The sequence below is a fragment of the Podarcis gaigeae genome (assembly GCF_964106915.1).
Source record: "Podarcis gaigeae genome assembly, chromosome: 8".
NCBI classification, from domain to species: Eukaryota; Metazoa; Chordata; class Lepidosauria; order Squamata; family Lacertidae; genus Podarcis; species Podarcis gaigeae.
The window spans coordinates 32,676,495-32,701,655 of record NC_139684.1 but is presented as its reverse complement, the minus strand read 5'-3'; the positions used below and the strand labels follow the sequence as shown (position 1 = coordinate 32,701,655).

Genomic DNA, 25,161 nt, shown 5'->3' with positions numbered 1-25,161 from the left:
CCAGCCTTCTCTCCCATAGCACAGAACACTGCAAATAATTCTGAATTTCACAAAGTGGGTGATAGTGGGTGACTACTCTGCAATACTTTCCAATGACTGCTGTAAAGGTAAAGGTAAAGGGACCCCTGACCATTAGGTCCAGTCGTGGCCGACTCTGGGGTTGCAGCGCTCATCTCAGTTTATTAGCTGAGGGAGCCGGCATACAGCTTCCAGGTCATGTGGCCAGCATGACTAAGCCGCTTCTGGCAAACCAGAGCAGCGCACGGAAACGCTGTTTACCTTCCTGCCAGAGCGGTACCTATTTATCTACTTACACTTTGACGTGCTTTCGAGTAGGGACCGAGCAATGGGAGCTCACCCCGTCACGGGGATTTGAACCACCGACCTTCTGATCGGCAAGCCCTAGGCTCAGGGGTTTAACCCACAGCGCCACCCGTGTCCCAATGGTTGCTGTAGTTGCCCTTTCTCAAGGCTGTCTATCCTCTGCCTTCATGTTTACCCTAGATATGTCATTTGAAATGTTGGAAATGTTCTACATCTGTGTAGGAAAAGGCATGCAAACCCCACTGATGTTCTTGTGCAACTCCAAATGCAGCAACATTCACTGTGCTGTGAACATGAGATCCGTGCACCCCCAATTCTGGCTTCCCCAGTATTAAGACAGTGATGCTTAGTTTCAAGAAAGCAAACATGGAGTTGTAGCCTCAAAATGAAAACTGTGTTCCCTCCTTATCAGGGTTGCAGCCTAACAAGCCATTGCCTAAGTTTTAAAATGTAAAACATTTAATGGGCACCAAGTTTTACATGTGCACATTTACACCTACCTTAATGTCATCAATCAGCATCATCACATCCTGAGACATGAAGAAATCACTTAGATCAAAGATTATTGGGTAGCAAACAACAGTCTTGCCAAGGATTCGATAAATCTGCCGAAAGAGAAAAACAAACATATCCTTTAATACTGTACATAGGATACTATTAACCAAATCTTATGAAGAAGGAAAAATTCATATTATGTTTTATAATTAAAAATCGGCACTAAGACAAATCATGCAAATGAAGGAAGCTTTTATCTCCATTTTGAGTGTGGCATAAACTTTCATAGGCAAGTGCCTGACTTTATCATATGCATGAAAGTTTTCAGGCAAGTAACCACAGAAGTGGCTTTTCCTTAAAGAATCTGGGCAAAGCCTTTGGTAAACTTAAGCCATGTGAATTGCTTTCAGAGTTTAGAGGATAATTCAAGTGTCCTCCAATATTTACACGCAGACCTCCTCCACTATTCACACTAACGAAAGCATGCAGAAGAGCCATTTCTTGCACGGACCTTTGATGTTCCAAGGCAGCCTACTGGTCGGTCAGGTCTTCCCGAGAGTCCCAGTTTGTCATTGACCCCCAGATGGAAGTAAGCCTGTAAAAACATCACAATGCACAAAGTCTAATGCACGAAACGCAGCTTGCATGCTGTTTGGCAGTATTTATTTGCTACTGGAATCCAACAGGCCTTTTTAAAGTTCTAGCTAGAAATAAAAGATTTCAAACTGGCTCCATTTTAACATAAATACTTTTTATTGATATAATAGTCCAAAGATACAGTCTAACATAAATAAATATTGGGGAATACTGGGCCATACAATGTTAACTTAAATTCCTCAATGGGCTTGCAAGAGGCCCAGGGGGGGGGGGGGACCAGAAGAGTTGCACAGGTGGACTCATAACAACTAAAGGAAGGGGTCCAATGGACCCTTATAGCCTAACAGGGTTTGGTTTTCCTAAAATAATGTTAAAAATAAGAAATCACTGTTGCATGTTTGTGCTGTTAAGATAAAGTCAGCTTGCAGCAGAATTAATCCCTGATGGAAAATTTTCTCCCAGGTGCAATGAGCACCTATACGGATCTGTAATACATGTGTGTGCACATGTGTGTGTGTTGTCGTTGTATACAAAGAAATGTAAAGGGTTGTCGTTGCAAAATGACAAAAAGCATCCCCTTCAGTATTCTTAAGGGATTGAAGTAACAACCAAATGATGCAGGTAATGATGCAGGTAAGTTGTTGGGGTTTGAAAAGAGCCTTTTCAGTGGTGGCTTCCCACTTGTGGAATGCCCCCCCCCCCCCGGAGAGGCTTGCCTTGCGCCAGAATTACATATTTTTATGCGCCAGGCAAAATCATTTCTTTTTCAACAGGTCTTTGACTTTTAATTATCTGTGGCTGCCTTGAGCAGGTAGGATGTTTTAATTCTGTCTTTTTAAAATAATATTGTCTTTTAGATTTGTCTTCGTTTTCTCTTACGACAATTTTAATGTGTTTGTTTGTGGATATGTTGTTTATGTATTTGAGTGACATTGGTGAAAAAGCGACCAACAATTTAAACTAAAAACAAACAAACAAATAAATGTCCCATTCATTTAGATGGAAGTAAAGCCTTGATAAGCTAAACACTCACTGAATTGTGTGTGTGTGTGGTACTCATCAATATGGAGTACCAGAACCTCTCTTTTTTTTTGCACTCACAGCACTTTTATCACTATATGAGTACCAACACCTCATTTCTTTTACCAAAAAAGGAGCACTGGTTGAATAGATGTATAAATGGTTGAATATATACATAAATCATTGACATATATTTCAAGCAGCTGCTGGGGTAAATAGCAGCCCCCTTAGCTTGGGAAGCAGGGTCTTAGCTGGGATGGGTCGGTGTGGTTTCTGGAATGACTAATCCTTAGGTCTTAAGATTAGATGCTCCTTCAGGCTAAAAGAGGATATTTATGGTCTCTGAGAGAAGAGATGACAAGTGAATGTGAACAGGAGAGGGAAATGATCTGGAACACCCAAAAAAAACCTCACCAGTTAGTACTTTTTGCACACAAGATAGCTTCACTGAACACATTAACTCTTAGGGCCCTTGCCAAGGCAATCCATCTGCTGCTTTCTGAGCCAAGTAGACTACAGGGAGCATGGTCAATGGTTCTGCAGCAGAGTGACCTTTTTAGAAATTAAAGGTCATCTCGTTACAGAATATCTAGGGAAAGAACACCCTCTTTCCCACTAGGAGGGTGTGGAGCTACTTGGAAAGAAAAGTGAGCACAGGAAAGGATTTCAGAGAGAGTGGCCCCTTGTCTTTTTAAGAGTGGTTAGAATGAAACTTGGAAGATACCAGACAGAAGAAATATTTTTTTGCACACACACACCCCTTAAAATAAAAATCCTGTCCATTACTGAATAGTGAAGCTTTATCATCACCATTATGAAACTTATGGACAAACAATACTGATAAGAACGCTTCATTATTCAATGAAGATTTCCTGAATAACATTATTCAATACAATGAACTTGAGATTACAACAGCACTAGGAGCATTCCTTGCTCTTAAGTACAAGTACTGAACACTTTTAGAGATTTCCTAGATACCAAAGAAAGTACATCATCTACTGCATCTCACCATGATTCATTCCCACCTTATTTCTAAAGTTATTCTCAGTTTTGTAATTAAATGTGTATTTACTGAACAACACCATACATATTTCGGAGAGTTTCAGGTATCGCTGGAATGGAACAGACACCAGGTGATTCATCACAGCATAGGAAGCATATTTAGTAAGCAAAGAAAAAAGAGGTCTACCTATAATGTTGAAAACAATGTCTTACTTTCACAAGCTCCTGTTGTGGCCATATCTGGATGGGTTCAACCTGCTGAGGAGTCTGTGTCTGGATTCCGTATGTGTTCAAGAAAACCTGCAGGCTTTTTTAAAAAACGGAAATCATAAGGAATTCAAATGCAGCAGAACTGGAGCCTGCTATTAAATATGGAACCTGGTAGCAACTGGCTTTGAAATACTGGATTTCACACCTAGAATGCAATCCACCCCACAGAGGCTGTAAGACTGTGATGTGACTGTTAGAAATAGGATGTCTTAGTGTGACAGAACATGTGCTAAAGCCAGCAAGCCAGCAAATGTGTGTTTGGCAATACCTATTTCTCAAAATGTCTCCTTAAAGAATTAAACTATCATAGGCTACTAGAGCCAAGCTGGGACCACATGCGATAGTTGCTACCAAAATCCATCATTTCCTGGAGCTGGGGAACTTAACTGGAGTCGGGGAGGGGTGTCTACAAAAAAATAATAATGAGCCCAAGGACACATTTGGAAATCTAATAAACAGTTGTGGGCATCACAAACTACTCATTTCACAGAAGAAAAACTGGGAATCCTCAGCACTAACCCCCACAAGCAAAACAACTGCATCCAATCAGAACAAGTAAAACAGAGGCAAACAGCTCCTCCCCTAAAAAAATCTTAGGCACCCCTGCATCACACCACCAGAAAGCAAAAAATATATTTTTTAAATTAGCAAACAGGTGAGACAGAGACCATTAGAGAGTTGGGCATCTCAAGGCATGCTGGGGACTCAGCATTAGAACAGAAGATTTGAGCTGGATCATGAAATTCAGCACACAGAAATTGCTGCTCTTTTGACCAAGAAAAGGCACCAAGCCATATTCCTAATATGTATAGCAAGTCTGGTCAGTCCAGGGGATTCATACTGCCCAATAGTCAGCAGATTGTTCTTATAAGAATACTGCACACTGTTTTGCCTGAAAACAGCTCTGAGGCTCGAGCATTCACAATCCCATGTAGTCCATCAAAACAGTTCTAAGTCTCAAATCACCAAGTTTCCGGTTCAGTCACACAAGTCTCCAAATAATGCATTCAAATCCAAGACTGAGACTCAGATAACTTATCTGAATGGCTTACCGTTGGCTTTCAGCAATCAACGCGACTTGGACCACCAGGTCATTTTCGAGAGGACCCTTAAAACGCAAGAGTAAAACCAACATTTTTATTGGTGGAATGTGTTGGCTGATTGTGAGCCACAATGAGATACAAGGACAACATGAACAATAACCATTCATTAATATGATTGACATCATCTGGCCGCATTGCTGCTTTCCCTCGCTCTTTATTGCCCACTAATCAATTTGACGGTGCAGACAGGGAAATGGAGCACCCGGGAGGTAGCACACATAAATCTCAATGCCACCTGAGGAGCTAAATTGTCAATGCACTTTTGAGTGATGCAATAGTGGGATGTTAAGGACGGGTTCCTTCATTTATTTATTTTTTACTATTTTTGCATCAAAAGCAAAGGGAGGGGAGAGAATCAACAGCATTTGATTTATTAGGCATACCTTGCATCATTAACAAAACAAAACAAAACCTTCATGTATTTTGCCAAGAACTGCAAGTCTATTGATGATTTTCCAGCACCAATGCTGCTTTCATCTGCTGCACACACTCCTCATAGCAAAAAATGTACATTGACAGTATATAGAAAGCTCCTCTACCTAAGATGGGAGTGTGATGACCCCCCCGCCATGCATTCCTTGGAGTACGCAGATCAGATCTCTACAAAGGAGTGCACAAGTATGGTTCAGTGTCCATTTCTACATCCGAGCATACGCCAATCTCTGAGGTGCGGCATGTGTGCAAATAGGTTATATCACTAATTATTTAAGTTTCCCTCCCCATATTCTTAAATAACATAAGTTAAAGAAACCTTATTACAGGGGTCCCCAACCTGTGCCCCGCAATCTGCCCAGAAACTGATCCTTTTAGTTTATTCTCACTTGTAATATTTTATTTCCAGATGTTTATAGAGGTTTAGTTTTATTTGATTTCCATGCCACTTTTCATTCCTGTGTAATGCCCTCCCATCAGATGTCAAGGAGATAAAGAACTGATGTTAGAAGGCAGCCCTGTATCGGGAAGTTTTTAACATTTGACGTTTTATTATATTTTTATATTCTGCTGGAAGCTGCCCAGAGCGCCTGGGCGGTGTATAAATAATAAAATTCTTATTCTTATTCTTAAATGAATTGCAAAGTGACTTACAAAAACAAAACAAAAAATAACATTATAGAACATAACAGAGCATCACAAATACAGCATAAATCATATAGATGAATTAACAAATCAACAGCAAAACAATTATAAATCATCAGTAAAACAATAACAGTAAAATGCTATTAACAAAATAACTAAAAAGGCAAAACAGCACAATTACTACGAAAATAATATATTATAGCATTCATAAAGTATTGCATCATTCATAATCTATGAAATATTAACAACATTAACAAAATAGCAACCAGAAATAAGCAAAACAGAAAACAAACTATTGAATTCACATGCACTCTCTCTCCACCCCCATGACTCATAATATTTCACTCCATTCAGCTCCTTAATATACACATAGACATAATGCCCATGGCAGCAATGCCCTTCTGAAGGTTTCTTGGGCCGGAGTTGGGGCAGAACAGGTCATCCCATGATGACAGACAACGTCTCTTGCCCCTCACAGTTCTTCCTCTGGAAGAAGTTCTTATGAAGGTGGGGCAAGGTAGGCGGAAAAAGCCAGCACAAAGTCTCTCTCCCCTCACAGAGGGTACTTTGTTTAACCACTGACTGTGTTTTACAATGTAAACTCTCTTTGAATTTTTGTAGCTGGTTTTTATGAATAATACTTATTTTGATGCGAATGTGGGTCCTTTAGTTTAGCTGTGTCTTACAGAAATTCTCTGTATTTTTGTATTTTTTTCTTTATCATGTCTTCTGCTATGTTGTAACACTGCTTAGAGATCTGTTTAAATATAAGTGGCATATAAATTGTCCGTATAAATTAAAAATCAATAATTGGATGGCAATAAAAAAGCTTAAGAGAAAAGAAAATAATTTCCTCTGTTTTTAGCATGAAGGGTTTTACACTGGCTAGCTATAACTCATTGTGATGACACTACTTAGATGTGTGGGGGGTTTTTTAAGTAGTATATATATTTTTCTAAATCAAGATAAATACATAAATAAAACTATACACAATGCATTTCACTTGTACTACACCTGCTTACCACAGATTGTGGTTTGTTTTTAGTGAAAATCATAGTTGCCATACCCCGTTGGAAAAAATGGCTGCAATCCATTCCATGATCAGAGGTGCCTGATGTGAATTGACGTGTACATTTTGTAATGCGGTGGGATGCAAACACTGCTGTTCTCTTTTAATAAATGCAGGGTGCATTGCTGCAAGTTCAGTTAGCCAGAGCTCCCTGCTTTAAGAAAATCAGCTTCCCTGGGGATAGCTTGCTATAGCAGATGTTGCCAATTCCATGTGAGGTTTGCCCTTCTAATGGATCCTAATGTAACTGTGGAGGAATATGCAAGCTAGTTTTTTTCTGTGTGTTTCTGCATTAGCCCACGACTCTTGCAAGGAAGCTGAGCATCACCCTGTCATGTAGCTGTTAAAGGCGTGGGATCCTCTTGCCTAGAAATGAATTGACAACCTTGCTCATAAAGGCCCTGGATTTAGGTGTGTAACTACTTTCAGCTACTCCGATGGAACAGCTGCAGTCTGTGAGATGGGAGAATACAAGAGCAGAATACTGAAGTCCCATCTACCTGAACACTGGGGGTGATTAAATTCCAGTCAGGCAGCTCTGTGTCAGACAAAACAGCATACAGTGCAGTCAGGAAAATCACGGATACTGGTGGACTTCTGCAGTGGGCCATTTCCAGGTGTTATTAAGGAGATTCAGTTTTGATCTGCCTGGCATGACACCATGGTTGCAAGCCTTTTATTCTATTTTTTTAACGACCACTCAACAACAGACTTTACAGTGGGATTCTGGATGTTGCTATTCACTACACCAGATTCCGGGGGGTGGGGGAGGGACGGGACAAAGTGTGTGCCGCTTTCAGAAAGATGGAGAAATGGAGGGACACAAAAAATGGAATTGTAATTAAATGTGTGCCCTTGTTTTTGATGGCATTTTTTCTCCTGTTTGGACAAATATAGTCATTTGGGAAGGTGGCCTTGATAAGAATTTTGTACTTCAGATAACAATCAGGGTTGCAGGGGAGAGAGGAGGTTTTTCACAAATAGCGAGAAGTAGGAAGATTCTTATTTGCAATCAAGAAAAGCAGCTGCTCTGGTCTGATATTTTGCATTTTATTTCCCAAAGAAAAATATAAATATATATATATATATATATATATATATATATATATATATATGCAGGTTTTGGTGTCCTCGGGTGTCTTCCCGTGTAAAAGTTGGGGTGTCTAGGCGACGTTTCGACGAGGTCGTCGAAACGTCGCCTAGACACCCCAACTTTTACACGGGAAGACACCCGAGGACACCAAAACCTGCATTCCTGTACCCGTGAAAATCTACGAAAGCAAATATATATATATATATATATATATATATATATATATATATATAAGCAAAAGAATTTCGGTACACAAGTTTAATGGACAAATACTGTCGAGAATAAAAATCTGGTTGCAGTTTTGCCTGATAATAAATGGCTGCTGCTTTTATTTCTCATTTAAATCTTTTTGCTAGTGAGCAGGATTTCATGGATAGCTGCACTTGATGAAGTGCTTTATCAACAAGGAGCTGCAATCTTTTCTCTAGGTGACTTGATGCTTCAGTCATTTTTATTTTAGAGTGCCTGGCTGTGAGAAAAGTCAGTCTGGGAAGTGGGGAGGACTCTGCAAACAACTCTCTTTGGTGCTTAAAACTGGAATGCTGCTTCTTATTATTACCCCAAAAGCAAAAGCAACTCTTTGAAAGATAAAGACGGTGAGAGATCAGACATCTGAAAAAGGCATATTTATTCATCATGATTTATTCATTACTTTTTTAAAAAACTGGACTAGGCATACATAGTTGTGTCCAAAGGAAGGAAGGAAGGAAGGAAGGAAGGAAGGAAGGAAGGAAGGAAGGAAGGTTGGTTGAGGGACATTTCTGGAAAGCCACTTGAACTTATGTGGACCCAGAATGAAACTTGGTTCATCCAGAAAAATGGAATCTAATCTACTCCAAAACAGGAGAATCAAGTCAGACAGAGACGAATCCTAATCAGGCCTCCCTGCTCTTAGCCACTCTCTAGGGGGCACGACTTACAGAAACTTTTCCAGTCGCAGGACCGTTTCAGGTGTAAAGTGCCCCAAGATGTCTCTACTTAGAAGAGCACAGCTTACTCTTACGTTTTTCAAGGCCAGGGCCTCTGCCTACTGCAGGATGTTGAACCAGCAAATGCTGACAATCAAGCAAAACTTTCAGAAGAAATATAACTTATCATCAAAAAATACCTCCCTTGGAATTGCTACAGAGGAAGGCAAACACACTTATGCCACCCACAACTCCGATGGAATTTCCGAAAGACGGATCTTAGCAAATACAGATCTCTCTCTCTCTCTCTCTCTCTCTCTCTCTCTCTCTCTCTCTCTGTGTGTGTGTGTATGTGTGTGGCAGTCCTAAATCAGAAGCCACAGCACAAATGCCTTCTTTGCTCTGTCAGTCAATAGCCACCTGAGATTAACAGCAATTTCCTATAGTGCTGGATGGAGAACCTGTGGCCCTCCAGATGTTGTTACACTCCAATTCCCATTAGCCCCAACCAGCGCAGCCAATAGTAAGGGGTGTTGGGGATTTTTAGTCCAACAATATCTGAAGGATCACAAGTTCTCTAAACCCAAAGTGTTGCAAGTCACCTGACAGTGCCAAGCCAACCATTAACAACCCCCTTAATATCTCCCACTGAATATTGACCAGATGCCATTCAATAGACTAGTACAGGTATAGCCCAGTCACTGCACCTCCGCCTTGTGCTATTTTCATTCTATGGTATCACAGAGTAAAATAATAATAATTTTTTAAAAAAAATTCTTAAAATGACATTATGGTGACTTTACATGATGTCACAAGCCCAGATGTATCAGAGAAAAATGTCTTTAAAGCACTGTGAAACTCTATAATTTCAATAGACATACAGAATGAATGCTGAGTTGACACAGCTCTATGCTGGGGTGGTTTTCCAACGGTGCTTGGTCGGTGTTCTAGCACATTCAAAATCTGTCACTTTGCTGCAATGAATTCTAGAGGCCTCTATAGGCTTTGATGGCTTAGCTTTAGCTGTAATAACTGCTAATGCACTCCAGAGAGATAATGCTGCATTTAAAGGCAATCCATTATAAATCACTCAGCAAGGCCTTATTTCCTGTACAGGATAATGTGGACACATAACCCACAAGGAGTCTTAAGGAGAAAGATCTACAATCACAGTGTCAGAATCCTTAAACATGGCACATCTAATTTTATACAACATTCAAGGGAATTTGTGTTATTTGTGTGTATCTGAAATATCTTGAGTTTTTCATTCCCCATATAAGCATAATTTGTGCTCGTTAGGCTTTGTTTGTAAATCCTGGTACTTTCATTAGAACTGAATCTTTTTCAGTACATTAAGAATTCTTTAAAAGGAGTACGGAGACAAAGTTTCTATAACATGAGTTAAAATAAGCCACTGTGCCCACATTAGAATATGATCTAAGCAGCATTACAAGTGTTAATACAGGCTTGAAAATAAAGCTTTATTGTTATCTTATACTGCAAGAGACCTGCTGAAGATGGAACCAGGCAGTGTGCACTCCCTGTGGTTTCAAGCTCCATCTACATTTGCTAACGCGGACAAATTTTATACCACCTTAGCTAGCTGTCCCCCAAGAAAACCTGGGATTTGTAGTTTGGTGAGGTGGCAATAATTTTGTTGAAGATTCCTAAAATACACACTCTGAGCTACAATTCTCAGAAAATCCTGGTGTGTGTGTGTGTGATTGGTGTGTGACCTTAATCAAGAGAGCTGAGTTGAATCAAAAAGTGCTAAAAGCTATGAAAACCATTCAGATCTCTCTCAGGATCCATACCTTTTCTAAAGGTGGTGGAGTAAAGGTGAAAGTGCAACTGTCTGGGTGATCAGCAACAATCCCTAAGTTTGATCAAAGAACTTAGATACTTTCAATACTAAATCTATTCCCCAGCCTCTGTCCCTGGGTGCAATACACTATAATACCCAATGATGCACACACACCTGCTACATCATCACATTGTTCAGGAACATGTAACACTCCTTCCCCACAAAGCAGAAGTGGGAATTCTTTATGGTGGCATGTTTACTGCATGAACCCCAAACCACATGGTGACACAGGCTAATGAACATGCCTGTGAATGTCATATTAACATGGCTAGAAAAATGGTGTGGTCAGTTTCAACTTAGCAATTTTGTTTTTACAATTTTTAAAATTATGATTTCAGTCATATTTATAAGCTGCCTCTAATGGTATGAAGAAGTGGGGCAATTGTGGGTTTAATTCAGAGGCAGGACTGCAACATATGGAGGGTGACAGGCTCCACACCTCAGGTTTAAATAACTAAACCAGCCCGCAGAGGGATTTGACAAATCCTAAATATGCAGAACAATCATCCACCTTCACCACCATCACTAATCTAAGGAATATTTGGCAGCATCAGATATAGCAATGGAAGACTGCAGCTCAAACACACAGGTTGTAAAGCAAGGTTAAATGCAAATGAACTTTTAATAAATGCCTGATGAATCCATTGTGGAGGGAAGGAAGGAACCTTTTATGACTTATTTATTGGATTTGCGATTCTGTCTGCTTTATGACTGAAGGGGAAATGCTTGAATAAAGATATTTTATGGCGCTGGCTGGAAGAAACAAATCAGCATGTGCCTTCTTTGTTTTTATGGTGATAGAATGCCATGATGCACTCCCAAATGACCAGCTGCACAAAGGGAATGGCCACAACCCAACCTCATTCAAGCCTGTATGGGTTTAAAGGCAGGTCTATATGCTGTAGGGTCGGAATTACCAATTTTTGCTCCAAGGTAACCCACATTTTGCACCAAGAAAAGTCAGATTTTGCCCCATATCAATGATATATATATGGCCTGCATATGCTTATGTTATATGATTTGTTTTATTTTCATAGCCACAGGGAAAGCAAAACATGGTCTGGAGTTGGTTTACAATCCTGGTTAAAATAGTCAGTTCTGATATAATGGGAAAGTATGGTTCACTGCAATCCAGAAGTAATTGATTAATTGCAGGAGGGAGCGTGTGAGCTCAAGGCACACAACATTAACCCTTGCTTTGGCATTTGATGAGAGACCCCATTGATTAGGATAGGAGGTGGCATGAGGCAAGGCAGAACTGCCACAAAATGCCTCCTTCTCTCTTCCACCAGAACCCCTGCTGGACTTTATGAAGTATGATTTGGCAAGGATCCTACCCGTTATTTTAGCAGAGTGTTTAATGCCAGAGTGTTTGATCACTCTGATGCTCAGTTTACTGGGGAATTTTCTGTTTTGATGCTTTAGTGCAGCATCATGGAAGCTTAAGCCTTCCAGACCAGCATTTTCCTGCATAGAGTCCTTCATGCTTAAATTCCAGCTTTTGGTGCCAGAAAAAGCTGCTTTTGATAGATTTGGATCCAAGATAACTGCTTATATAAAATGGTGCCAATTACTAGAAAAAGACTTTTGTAATGGCAATCTGTGTTACAACAAACCTTGAGTCTGATTAAATTGTTTTATTACTAATGAGAATAACTTCAATGAACCCCATTAATGAATGGGATTGCTTTTTTAAAAAGTGTTAAATTTGGGCTGATTGATTTTGCTTCCACAAGCCTATCTAACATTATATACATTGAGATGACTAAATGGATTTTTTTAATTTGCTTTTGAAAATGAGATGGTTTAATTTGATACATTTTGTAGAGGAAAAGGAAGAAAGCACTTTTAAGAAGTGAAGTGGTGTTTGGGTTCTGAAGACATCATTATTAGGTGAAACGTTTTGTGTTCCAGTTTCAGATTCCATTTTTGGCCGGTTCTTTTAACACTTCAAACCAAACACAGACAGGGGCATCTGTAACTTTCATCTGTACACTATGACTATGCATACATTAGCAAACATTCAGATAAAGTATTTCAAAAAATAAATAAATAAAAATAATGAAATGAAATGAGAGTTAGGGGTATCAGTGAAAGATGTCTGACATTTGTGTCATGAGGAAAAAAACAAAAATCAGACTTGACTTTATTTTCTGTACTGCAGTATACCTAGAACTATTACCATGTGAGCTGTGATCCAGATGGAACAGAACTGATGGATCCACAGTGTACTATCTCTGGGTAGGTGGAGGGGGGATTTGCTCTCCCTGCCCACCTGGTGTGCCTGGTCCACCTTCCACATCCTTATCTACTTACGGAAGGGAATAAGCAGGCTTTCCCTAGATTATGTTTTGCTGCACTGTTCTGTTTTTAATGTTTTAATTGTTTCTTTGCTTTATTTTGTGACAAGTATTTATATTTCGGTTCTACTGGCATAGGGTCTATGCACATTAAGAGGTATAAAATATTATAAATAAATAAAATAATAAAATAATAAAATTAACCTATAGCCACATGGTTCACATCATAAGCCTATTCACATGGTCCCTCCCATTACACACATATGGGAAGGGGCAGATACACTGAGCAACTAAGTACACTGAGCATGTACTTAGTTGAATGATCTGACCCCTAGAGCACCACTATGTTGGGGGGAAGGAGAGAGTCACTTCTTCAAGAAAGCTTTTCTGAAGACCTGGCTGATGCTACAACCTCAACTGCCCCAAAGTGAGAAAGAGCAAATACTCCGCTGAAAAAGTAAACCATGTGGGTATTTCCCCCCCCCCCCCAGCCAGCAGAGGAGAAACACACTGCAACAAACAGGTCCATGAAGTTAAAAGTGGCCATAACACTACCTCACCTTGCCATTTACTATCTGAAGTTATAGCTTGCTCTGTTCAGGCTGGTATACCATCCTATTAAAAGTAAAATAAAGTTTCGGGCAGCCAGAAACTTTAACAAGCCACTCAAAATAAATGTCTACCCAGCACTTTCTCTGAGGATGCATAGAGTTCACTTACGCCATCTGAACTCTTAGTATTTGTTTCGTACAGAACAAACCCCAGCAGGGACTAATGCAATATTACTACTGCTGCAACATATTAATAAATGGCATGCCTCTCAACTGTATTTTTTAAAAAATCAGCTTATTAAACACAATCATACCTGATTTGAATATCTCATGCTAACGTTCCGTTGATCTTGGGGAGGTATGTAACGCTTCACTGGGTCGATATCTTTAACACTTACTAAACCGTCAACTGAAAGCAAACCACCAACAATTCATCATTTGTCTCTTTATAGCCCAAAGCATTTGTCATCATTATTACTCTGGAGCATGCAAGAATAAAAAAGCAATGGATTTAAAGTTTGGCATTTGAATAAATCCCAAGAAAAGTGATGAAATGTAGAAGCTGGTATTTCAATGGTTCAATGCATGTGAACATATTTTTCCAGAATGGGTTATCCATACATGGTGATTGTAGCAGGTTTTGTGAATTACAGTGATCATGAATCCAGTTTCGGCTCATAGGGCTATCTACATGAAAGCTGCACAGGCTATCCATTCTGATAGAAATATTTTTGAATGTGTACAAAGACCTAGTTCAGAGATAATGATCTCAGGCCAATAAACCATGAACAAAACATGTGCTCACATACTCCTCCCACCATTCCATCTTCAGCACTGAAGGTGAAGCTTGTTCAAACCACAGTTTCTTGTTACATTTACACCAGGAAACTGTAGTTTAACCCCTGTTTACTCTGGCTTCATGTCCTGGTTAGGAAGCCTTGCTTAAACCATACTTTTGTATTTGGCTGTGAGAGGAAACAAGTCACACCACCAGTGTTGAAGCTAGGGATATGAGGGGTGAGGCAAGGAGAAACCAGGTGGGTGAGTGGTTTATTCTCTGCCCATTAAACTGATTAATCGTTGGTTCAAGAATATTCTATCTCAATTGGGCTAATGTGTTAAATCTGAACTGACCATCAGGTGACAAACACAGTCTGAAAGTTCTCATAGTCACACAAATACAACTTTGGAGGCAAGCAGGGGCACATATCAAATCTGAGAAAATTCAAATTCTTCTACTTTTGCAGGTGTCTACTTACCAAGAAGTTTTGCAATGATATAAAGCGACTGTCCCCAGAGAAAGAATTTTCCATCTCGCCCATGGTTGCTGGGAAATCGTTTCTGACTGCCAGGATTTTTCTTTTCCAGTTCAACAAAGTCAGCTGGCACATAATAATACTTAGGCACAACAGGAAAGCCTGCAAAGTTTTAAAATATGTACTTGAAGACATGTAAAATTACATTATTACAAAGTGAGGAAATGTATCCCCCATGCACAAGGCAAATGAAGTAAAAACTTGCTGATTGTCATTCCTAGTTATAATTCGATGCCAGTCAGCTAAGAACATTTAACTGCTATCCTGAGCACAGGTTTATTTATGTCTCTCTTCTTGACTGAACAGATGCAGTGCCTATAAACTGGTTCCGAAAAAATAGTAATGTTTTACAGATGGGAGGGGAAAAAATCCCCTGCATTTCTTTACAGGTACTATTGTTGCTCTTGTGCAACAGAAGAGAAAATATGTACAACTGCTATTGGTAAAGGCATACAAAAGCTTCAGGCCAGAATAAAAATGAGCCTAAATCTTGGATTGAAAAAAGTAGAAGGCTGATGATAAGCAAAAATGTTTTCAGTCACCTCTGATGTATTTATCAGTGAAAGAGAAAATACACGAACTAGCTGTGGATTCTTGCATTTAGGCCACTGTCCTCTACAATAAGGCTATACACTTTTAATTCTCATGTGCTATTTAAAGGGTGCACTCAAATTCTCCCGTGCAAACGAGGAACAAAATGGAGAGGAGGGTTGGTTACACTGGAAGAAGTCTGACTGTTTGTACCTTCTTGCTAAGGTCAAACTAGATACGATGATGGCAGTCCCATAAAAAGTGCAGCATGGACAGAAAAGGGCAAGGGAGCTGAAGTCTCCAATCGTCTGCAGTTCTTTCCCTGTCCACCTCTCTCCCTCTTTTAAAGTTGCTTTCCACTTTGTGATTGGAAGTAGAGATAAGCTGGTCGAGTAGGGGGGAATTGCAAACACATCTATTTTACAGACACAGCAAGGTAAGTGTATGACCACCTCACATCTAGTTTCACCCTAGAACTTCTGTGTAAATTGAGCGTGCGAATACAGCACAAAGTAATCCCAACCAAAAGTACTGTTTGGAGTTTTTAGCAGATGAACGTGATCTTAAACTGAAACTTCTTTAAAATAGGGAGTCCCCCCCCCCAAGTTTTGCCCTCATTAACTGCGCTTCAACAGTTATTAATCAGAATATTAATTATACTGTACAGGGTGAGTGAGGGCATGTGTGTTTATTTAATGAAATCAAATATGACCACACACACACACAAAACTGCAATGGAAGTTAAATGCTATGTCAGTAGGGGTGCTATGTATGAAATTATAAGCGAAATTTTTGTTCAGTAAATGATAGATCTTCCATAATTTATGTAATAAGAAATGGGAGGGAGCAACATCTCAGGCATTCTTCCCAAATTGTTTAAGTTGCAGGAGGCGGCTGAGATAAGTATACGGTGCAATCCAAAGTCTGGAGAAAGCAATCACTGCCCTTTTCTGAGCTGCAGGAACTGAAACTACCTTTTCACGTTTTCAGGCTTGGAAAGGGTTAGAAGGCAAGAGGTGTCAGAAAAGGGAGCGAGAAACAACTACATAGAGAAAGGGAAGTGAGCAACTATTGCCATGCCTAGTTTAATGTGTGGTCTCTCCATCCTCTGATGTACCAAACTGCAACCAGTGTATCATATTCATGGCTAACCACCTCTATTGACACATATATTACATATATTAAAACACATATATTATGGAAAGCTTTTCCATACTTAAAATAATATTTTTTTAAAAATGGATCACATGCTCAGGCTTTTCTAATTACTAGCTATAAGGTCTCTCATGCAACTGAGTAAATAACAGCAGGAGTGGGGGCGGGAAATGATTCTGGCGCAAACCTAACATTTAACCTATCAGCGTTTCTTTCACCAGTTAATGAACTCCATTTTATTATGAGCCATATTTTACTGGAGAAATGAATCACGTTTTATGTTCACACTTGGCCTGGAGCTCTGCTTTTGTAAGAACATAGGCATATTCTCTGGGATTTGATCTGCACTCGCTACAGTTCCACGCTGTAGGGCCACCCCCATCATTTGCATTTGTAAAAGTTCAGATTTCTCCAGTGTCACTGCTGCACCGTACCTTCTGCTGATTGCTGTAGCAATGGATCCAGAAGCTCTTGATATTCTTTGACTTGCTCAGTGTTACCCTTGAAGACTCCTAAAAGCAATTCCAGGAACAATTAAGGAAAGATAGTGCTTATAATAAGTGTCAGCATCATTTCAGATATTTTGCGCCATGATGGTTGGACGGGAGGCCATTTTTGAAGTGCTCTTGTGAGCAATAATGGGGTCATTCAAATGGGAACTAGTATCAGGGAGCCTTGGGCTCATGTGGGGCCTCCTGCCTTGTTCAATTAGTGATTTCCACCCTGCAAAACATAGTTTGCCATTTTATCCAACCCAGCAAGCTGTGGTCTAGTTCAAACACCATTAGAGTTAAGAGCATGAGCCTTGATCCTTGACTACAGTTTGAAGTTGGGTTGTTTGGACAATCCACAATTAAAACTAACCAGTTTGTCCCAGTTCAGTCATAACAACAAACCAAAGTTGGCTGAAATGCTTCTGATCTCCTTTTCATGACTGCACCATAGAAGCAAAGGGAAATATGCCAGCATGAGGCTCGTGCATGTAATGTTAAACCATGGTTTAGGGTTCCATGTGACTACTGACTATGTTTTGTGCTTGCTTGCAAGTTAGGATCTAATTCTGGCAATCCAGTCAAGAGCAAAACATGGTGCAGGCAAATTGGCAAAGTGTGATCTGCTGCAAGCAAATGTCAACACATGAGAGGAGGAAGGAATGGGAGATTATGAATTTCAAACTCTTCAGTGCTTGAACAATCCCAGTGAATTACAAAATCTGTTCCCTATGCATGCTCTTCTCAATCCAGCTACCACAAAAGTCCACAAAGTCACTTTTTCATGTGTTGCATTCATCCCCACTACTTTAGCGTCTCTTGGCTGAAAATAAATTCCCCTCTCAGGTAGAGGTAATGCAGTGGCAAATTGACTTCCTACATGCTCTTAGGATCACAGTGTTAAGCTGTGATCAGTGTGGATTTTCATTTGGTGACATTTGTCTGTAATTCACACTTCTTGGCTGTTCCATTTCCCCCTTTCCTAGAAACTAAATTGCATATACAATTCCAGATTTTATATTTCCTTTAAGACCAAGGCTGCAAAGCAAAAAAAAAATATTTCTTTTGAACTAGATGAGGTTTCAGCTAGAGTTATTTTTACCAGTAGTTATTCTCACCATTTTTTTACAGTGCTGTGGCTTTAGGGCCTGCCTCCATAAATGAAAATCCTAATGGCAGAAACAAATGAATTTTCTTACTCGGTCAAACAAAAAGATCCATCTAGTTCAGCATTGTTTCTAGTATGGACAGACAGATGCCTCTATACATCAATAGGAGAAGCATCTGGTATATTGTCTATATACAGGCATGCTCCATTTAGCCATAATGGCTAATAGTAATTGATAGACTGATCCTTCATGGAGTTGCCATCACCAAACCTAAGGTACTCTATCAAGCAGCCATTACACTACATTACATCAGGCTGAAAAGGTAGGTGGAAAGAGAAGGGATGCAGGGTCATTCCATGGACACAGCTGAGAGAGCAGCAACTTTTGGCTTCTCCTCTTTTTGAACATCCCTACACCATCTGGTCATTAGAAGAACTAGTAACAAAGAACCTGTACCTGAGTTTGCTTATTTCCTCCTCCCTCCCTATTAATTTTCATTTTTGCCCTCCCTTTTTAGATTAAAAGTTTGACATTTCACTACTGCCATTACTACCATTATATAAGGTGCTGCGCATAATGGATACTATTCTGTTCCTATCCAGAGGGCTCAAATTCGTAGTCTTCTCTGATTTTTAATTTTCTTCGTTTTTCTAATTTTTTTCGTTTTTCTAATTATTCAACATGCAAATGCCTCTTTCAATGGATTATTGTCCTGGAAAGCTACATTAAAAAAAAAACCTGCTCTTGTACAGTGGCTAGGAGTATTAAATCTGAGCCAGGAAGTACTGATTCAAATTTCACTTAAACCATGAACTCAGCTAGGAGAATTATGGTAAATCACCATCTCAGCAAGCTTCCCACATGTAAAATGGGGATAATAATACCCACTTACCTTACACAGGTTTTATAAAAGATTTATGACACATATATGCTCTCATTAATCATTCAAAAGGTGCTAACTACACACCAGGCTTCACAAGACTTTAGCTAGGAATTCTCTTTTTGCATATTTCCAATGCTGCATGAATATTGAGGAAAAAATGCAATATTGTATGTTTGCTACAGAACACATTGGAACTTAGGTTTCGGAAGGGAGTTTTACCCAGCCCTTCATAGAGATGCCAGGGATTGAACCTGGTCCCTTCTGTATGCAAAGCATGTGCTGTATCACTAAGTTACATCCTGATCTGGAAACTCTAATGTCCATCAACTTACAAGAGAAAATGGAATCCATGCTCTTTTGCTGCAGAAACTCCAAATGGAGAATTATGATAATTTGCTCATCTCTTAACTTCGCAGATTGAGGGCAAAGAGCCCCAGGAGAGACTTACACGTGATAAATACAAAGAAAACCCCACAAGCTCACGGCTAAGATGAAATCAAACTATCTAAGGAACCTGCATGCCAGCATTCTCTCCTCATTCTCTCATTTTAATTTAATTGTTTAATCTCACAAAATGGGACATGATAAAGAGTTTTATAAAATCATGAATGGTGTGCAGTGGGAATGGTATGGAATGACCAGATGGCTAAAAAATGTTTCATTCTTTCAGATAACAACTAATGCTTTTAGAGTCTCCCAATGAAATTGATGGCTTGTAAGAAAGTATTTTGTCAGTTTGACAAGAGAAACTATTTCAAACAATGCGCAACTGACTTGTGGGAAATGTGATGACTACAATTAGCTTAGGTGGCTTTTAAAAATGGATTAGAAAATGGGCAGTCCATTAACAGCTACCAGGTATGGAAGCAAAACAGAGGCTTCACATTCAGAGGCCATGTGTCAGCTGAATATCAGCTGCTGGGGATAAAGACTCAGGGAAGGTGAATGCTTTCATGCCCTGCTTGTGGCTGTCCTGAACCTATCAAGCTGGCCACTCCTAGAACCAGAATGATGGACAAAATGGACATTTGCATGGCAAATCAATTCATTTAGGGCTACTCGATAAATTAGTACTTTGAAGCAAGTTACAATGACACTGATGATACTGAGAGGAGGGGTGACTAACGTGTGCCCACCCCCCCAGCCAGCATGAGCAACAATCAGGAATGATGGGAGCTGTAGTCCAGCAATATCAGGGGGGGTCACAATGATTTAGAGACATGCCTAGAGCACAAGGGAATCTCATGAGTGTATGGCTTTCTTCATTCGTTTCAATGGATATCTGATCCACTTCTGCATTTTGAAGTGGATTCTGCCATTTCCACCTCACAAGATCTCGTGAAAGCTCCACAAGATCTCGTGAGATCTCACTGGAACCTGCTGCTGCCACTGCTTTGCGGGCGCCACTGTGGAACCCGGGTAAGGAAGACCTGGGAGAGGCAGGAGTTGGGGAACATCTTCCCATTTGGCCTCAGGCAGCAAAACAGGACATGTTGTTGCTGATGACAGAAACAAGATAAATTCAGCTTAAAGTATTTGCATTGAGGAGACTTGCGGTGAAGGGACAGAACAGAACTTTTGAAATTTTCCTGGCCATAAACAAACCCAATCACTCTTCTCAGAAGTAAAAACTGATGTGCACAATGGAGCATTGCACACTCAGATATAAAATTCATAACAGAAAATAAGTTTATTCTACAAGAGCTGAAATCATTCCATTAGTTATACTTTGGCAGCAACATTGTCCCTGAAAACCTTGGCATAAGTAGATTATAGCCTTCCCTCTTGGATTGCTAAAAACATTTTATTATTGAATTCCAAGACTCATCTCTGACAGAATAACAAAGTAAAGTCATACTTACCATCAATCATCATGAAAATAAAAAAGAGAGGAAATTCACACTCAATCCCATCAAAGAGCTGAAATTAGAAAAGGGGAGAATTTAAGATGCATTTGTGTTGCTTCTGAAAATCTATTCAAATTTCCCACTACATCAAAGAAACCAAAGATAAACATGAAAACAAATTATTCATTTAGATGCAACAACTTTTTTTTTTAAAGGAGGAGGGAAATTTCAGCTTGCTGCAAAAAGATCCATGGGACTTTCAAAAAGTGTTGTAGCCTAATTTTATGCACAAAATGCATCACAGGCTTTTTATTTTCAGCAAGGAAATTTTCATTTGAATTGAAAAAGGCAAAAACAAAAGCATTTGAAGGAAAAGCAAGGATTCTATTCAGACAGCCTTTAATGGCAAACATTAATACTCTGAAGCACATAGAAATTTGGTTATTAATACACTCCAGCCTGTAGTCAGCTGTGAAATTAAATAAAATGATAAATAACTCAGCTGTTTGTTAGGGGGAAACAAACTGTACATTGAGTTCGAAATGTAAGCACATTTACCTCTAAACAAATCAATCAGGGAGAAAAGTGCTGATGCAGCACTCCTGGGCACTGCACACCCAAAGCTACCACAACCATCTCCTTCGCTAAAAATAGATTGCAAAGAAGTGCCAAGGCTAATGGTTCATATGATTTGCTGGCTCTTCTCTGCTCCCCTTTATAGAATGAAGTTGTTCTCCATTTTGGTAGTTCTTGCAGGGATTAAAAGAACACTTGAAACTGAACCTCTGTCTTTCTCCACAGATTTCACTAAGCAAAATCAGGATTAAAACAGTTAAGCCAGGCTTAACTCAAAAATGTAAGTTCACATGTACCACTTGCCCTGCCCCCCACCCCCATTCCCACTCAGAGGGATAATCTGTCTTGAAAGATGGCTCACATCTCAATTCATTCTTGGGTGGAGCATGTCAGCACACGGAGTGGAGATGTACCATTCCTGAGCAATTAAGCATGGCTAATGGGTCAAGAATTAGGGAGTTCAGTGACATAGCATGTACATTACATGCATAAATTCCAGATTCCATCCCTAGCATCTCAACACAGGGCTGAGAAAGACTCTACGCTGAAACACTGAAGATTGCTGGCAGTCAGTGAAGACAATATCGAGCTACATGGACCAATGATCTGGCCTGGTATAAGGCAGCTTCAGAATGGGTCACAGAACTGTATACTTCCTCTCCTAAATAAATGAAGCTGCTGGATAATGAGCCCAACCAATGGGCTGTCCAGTCCCTTTTGGTCTTCTGAGACTGGACATGAGTTTCCAGGGTCTCCTCTTTCCTAGGCCTGCCACATGATATGAGTCAGACAATTACTCCATCTAGCCATACACTGTCTGCATTGACTGGCAGCAACTCTGCAAGATTTCAGACAAGGTTCTCTCCCAGCCCTAACTGGAAATGCCAGGGGTTGAACCTGGGAGCTTCTGCATGCAAAACACATGGGAGCTGTGGCTCTACCAGAAGGTGAATCACAAACTTTAGAATCACAGAACTGTACTTTTAGAAGGAACTTGAAAGCCATCTAATCTCACAACCAAGACTGCTAATGGATTACCTGGAACAAATTTCAATTATAGTGAAGCAGCTTGGTAATCTGTACAGTAAACATTGCTCTTAGGCATCAAGTACCAAAAACAGTAGTTGCAATAGCTTCTTTCCATTAAGTCAGGGGTGGGGAACCTTTTCAGCCTGAGAGCCACATGACCAATCTTCCAGAAGCCACATGCCAGTGGTGGGGAGGGCCAGGGGTAAAAGTAGATGTGACTACAGGCAAAAGCAGGAGTAATGGATGTGACTCTTGTATAGTGGACTACATTCTAGGTAGGAAAGTCAGAGTTTTTACAAACACACTAATCTCAGCATCAAGGTCAGCAAGACGACACATTCCAGGGAAAAGGAGTGTGTGAAGCAAGGCTGGTGAGACCTGGGGTGTGACCTAGGGTGAGATGGGGTGGCCTGGGACGAGTCCTGAGGGTTAGAGAGGCCCAGAGGACCTGAGGTTCTCCACCTCTGCATTAAGATATTTTGACAGGTGGGAATGTAAGAGGAATCAACAAGGAAATCTGATCAAAAGTAACCTAACATTAGAATTTTTTGTTAAACCAATAGATTATATAGGAAGCACTAATAGAATCTGCACTCAAGCATACCCAAGCATGTCAGTACAGTGAAGCTAATTAGAAATCTGAATCTGACATTCAGAGTCAAGGTAATTAATAGTTTAAAAATTATTCACAGTGGGAAATCTGGAATTTCCTTGCCTGGTAATCATAGAAAACACATTTCAATGAAGAAGGAACAAATCCTATACACAACTGCACATCAAACATTTGGGCACACATAAGCCAATCCTTTCCAGTATCACATGAACAGACCCTTTACCTTAATTTCTGCTGGTTTGTAATAATGTCGATTTTTGTCCTCCAATGCAGTTCTATAGCCATCTCTCAAAAACCGTTTGAATCCATATTTTCCTTTCAGCTTCCTAACCACCTTGTCAATTGTTTGGCTGTACAAAGCTTCATCATCTACAGCAAAGGCAGGATAGCTAATACAGGGCAGGAGGGCAGCATCAGTGTTCTGGCAGAAGAAAAAGGGATGTTTTCTAAATTATGGATGATACAGAGCGAAATGAAACATGAAACTGGAATCTAGATAATGGGAGCTACTTATCTATGTTTTAATACATAGGTTGGAAACTTTTGTTGGCCTGGCAAACCAAATCTTTATCTCCCCCACCCCCACAAGTCAACTTTGACCAGAGGGGTGTCGTGACCCACCTGTCAATCATCTGATGTCATAATGACATCAGGTGATTGTCAGGCAGGTTGTCCTATGCACAGATGAAAGTTGGCACACTGGCGTGGCAGAGAGTTCAATCCTGCTTTTTGTAGAGCCTGAGCAACCAATCCAGCCATATATTATACCTGCTCCACACCTGACATCACCTGTTTGGCCTGTAGGCCAAAGGTTTCCCATCCCTACTTTAATAGCTACACATAAAAGTCCCCCTCATTCAATAACTCCAATCCAAAGTTCCTTGGGTGTTCCACATGAAGCTCCGATGATTGGAGATTTCCTCTCATACTTCAGTGTCAGGAGCTGCTTGCTAAAGAAAGTGAGAATGTGTGAATGGAGCTGCTTTGACCCTGAAATTGAAAGCACTTTGTATAAGACTTCTGTGTACCCTCTGGAGCTGTGTACCCTCTGGATTGGATCCTTTTAAAACCAGATTGGGCCAACTGTTTCTGCTGCATCTATAACAATTGCACAGATCGTCTCAAGCCCTAAAACTATTTGCATTCAAGCATTTAAAGAAATATTATAATTACTTAAGAACCATGTTTATCCATGTTCCTTGTTTACATCTGAAATACTCATCAACAATTTAGTACTGAAACTCTAGAGAGGTCTCAGAAATCAGCACATTTTTAATACGCTAATATATATTGAGCAAATAGCAAACTCCCAAAGGAGGCTTCCTTTGCAAAGAGAGTTTGGAGAAAAACCAATAAATTAGGTAAAATAGTTTCAACATCAGGGCTGCAGAAAATATAAGCTACGGTAACTGAATGACAGTTATTCAAAATCCCATGAGAAATAATGGAAAGAAATCTTGAAAGTTTACAACCAGGAGAAACTGTATAGAGAATACGTTTCATTGTGTTAGTGATCCATATGTATTCAGATGCATGTGAACTAAATATTGCAATGCTGAAATCAACGGTCCCGAGGGAAATACATTTTATTTGCAGCGTTCAAGAGCGAAAGAAAATATAAACAAAATAGCTGTCTGTGCCATTTTCTTTTAATTTTCTAAAATTAAATTCTAATTCTTCCATGAGGCAAATGCAGCGCTAGCAGTGAAGATTAATGTGTTGCTTAATTTGTGGAAATGCTACCAGATCCAGGAATGAAGAACAAGGCATCATGCCATGACTGTTAATTTTAAGACGATGAACAAGAGCACACTGTGATGCTAATGAAAAGTACCTAACACTGAAATAGCATTCTTGATTAAAGGCATCTTATGTCATATTAACTTGGCCTCACAGAAGGGCCTTCCCCAAGAAAATAATCTAAAAGCCAACATGTAA

General features: G+C 39.9%; 1 protein-coding gene across 9 annotated transcripts in view; it reads right to left on the bottom strand.

Moving 5' to 3' along the window:
* Nucleotides 1-25,161, bottom strand: part of PHKB (phosphorylase kinase regulatory subunit beta) — a 135,257-nt gene that overhangs the window by 36,823 nt on the left and 73,273 nt on the right. For all 9 annotated transcript variants that reach the window (XM_083750456.1, XM_083750457.1, XM_083750464.1 and 6 more), the window contains 9 exons: nucleotides 23,447-23,644; nucleotides 21,021-21,078; nucleotides 17,110-17,187; nucleotides 14,933-15,091; nucleotides 13,988-14,082; nucleotides 4,761-4,816; nucleotides 3,652-3,745; nucleotides 1,331-1,414; nucleotides 825-929 (listed from right to left, as the gene is read on the bottom strand). In XM_083750456.1, coding sequence (XP_083606582.1) covers nucleotides 825-929; nucleotides 1,331-1,414; nucleotides 3,652-3,745; nucleotides 4,761-4,816; nucleotides 13,988-14,082; nucleotides 14,933-15,091; nucleotides 17,110-17,187; nucleotides 21,021-21,078; nucleotides 23,447-23,644 — 927 coding nt within the window. The remainder of the gene's footprint in view (nucleotides 1-824; nucleotides 930-1,330; nucleotides 1,415-3,651; nucleotides 3,746-4,760; nucleotides 4,817-13,987; nucleotides 14,083-14,932; nucleotides 15,092-17,109; nucleotides 17,188-21,020; nucleotides 21,079-23,446; nucleotides 23,645-25,161) is intronic.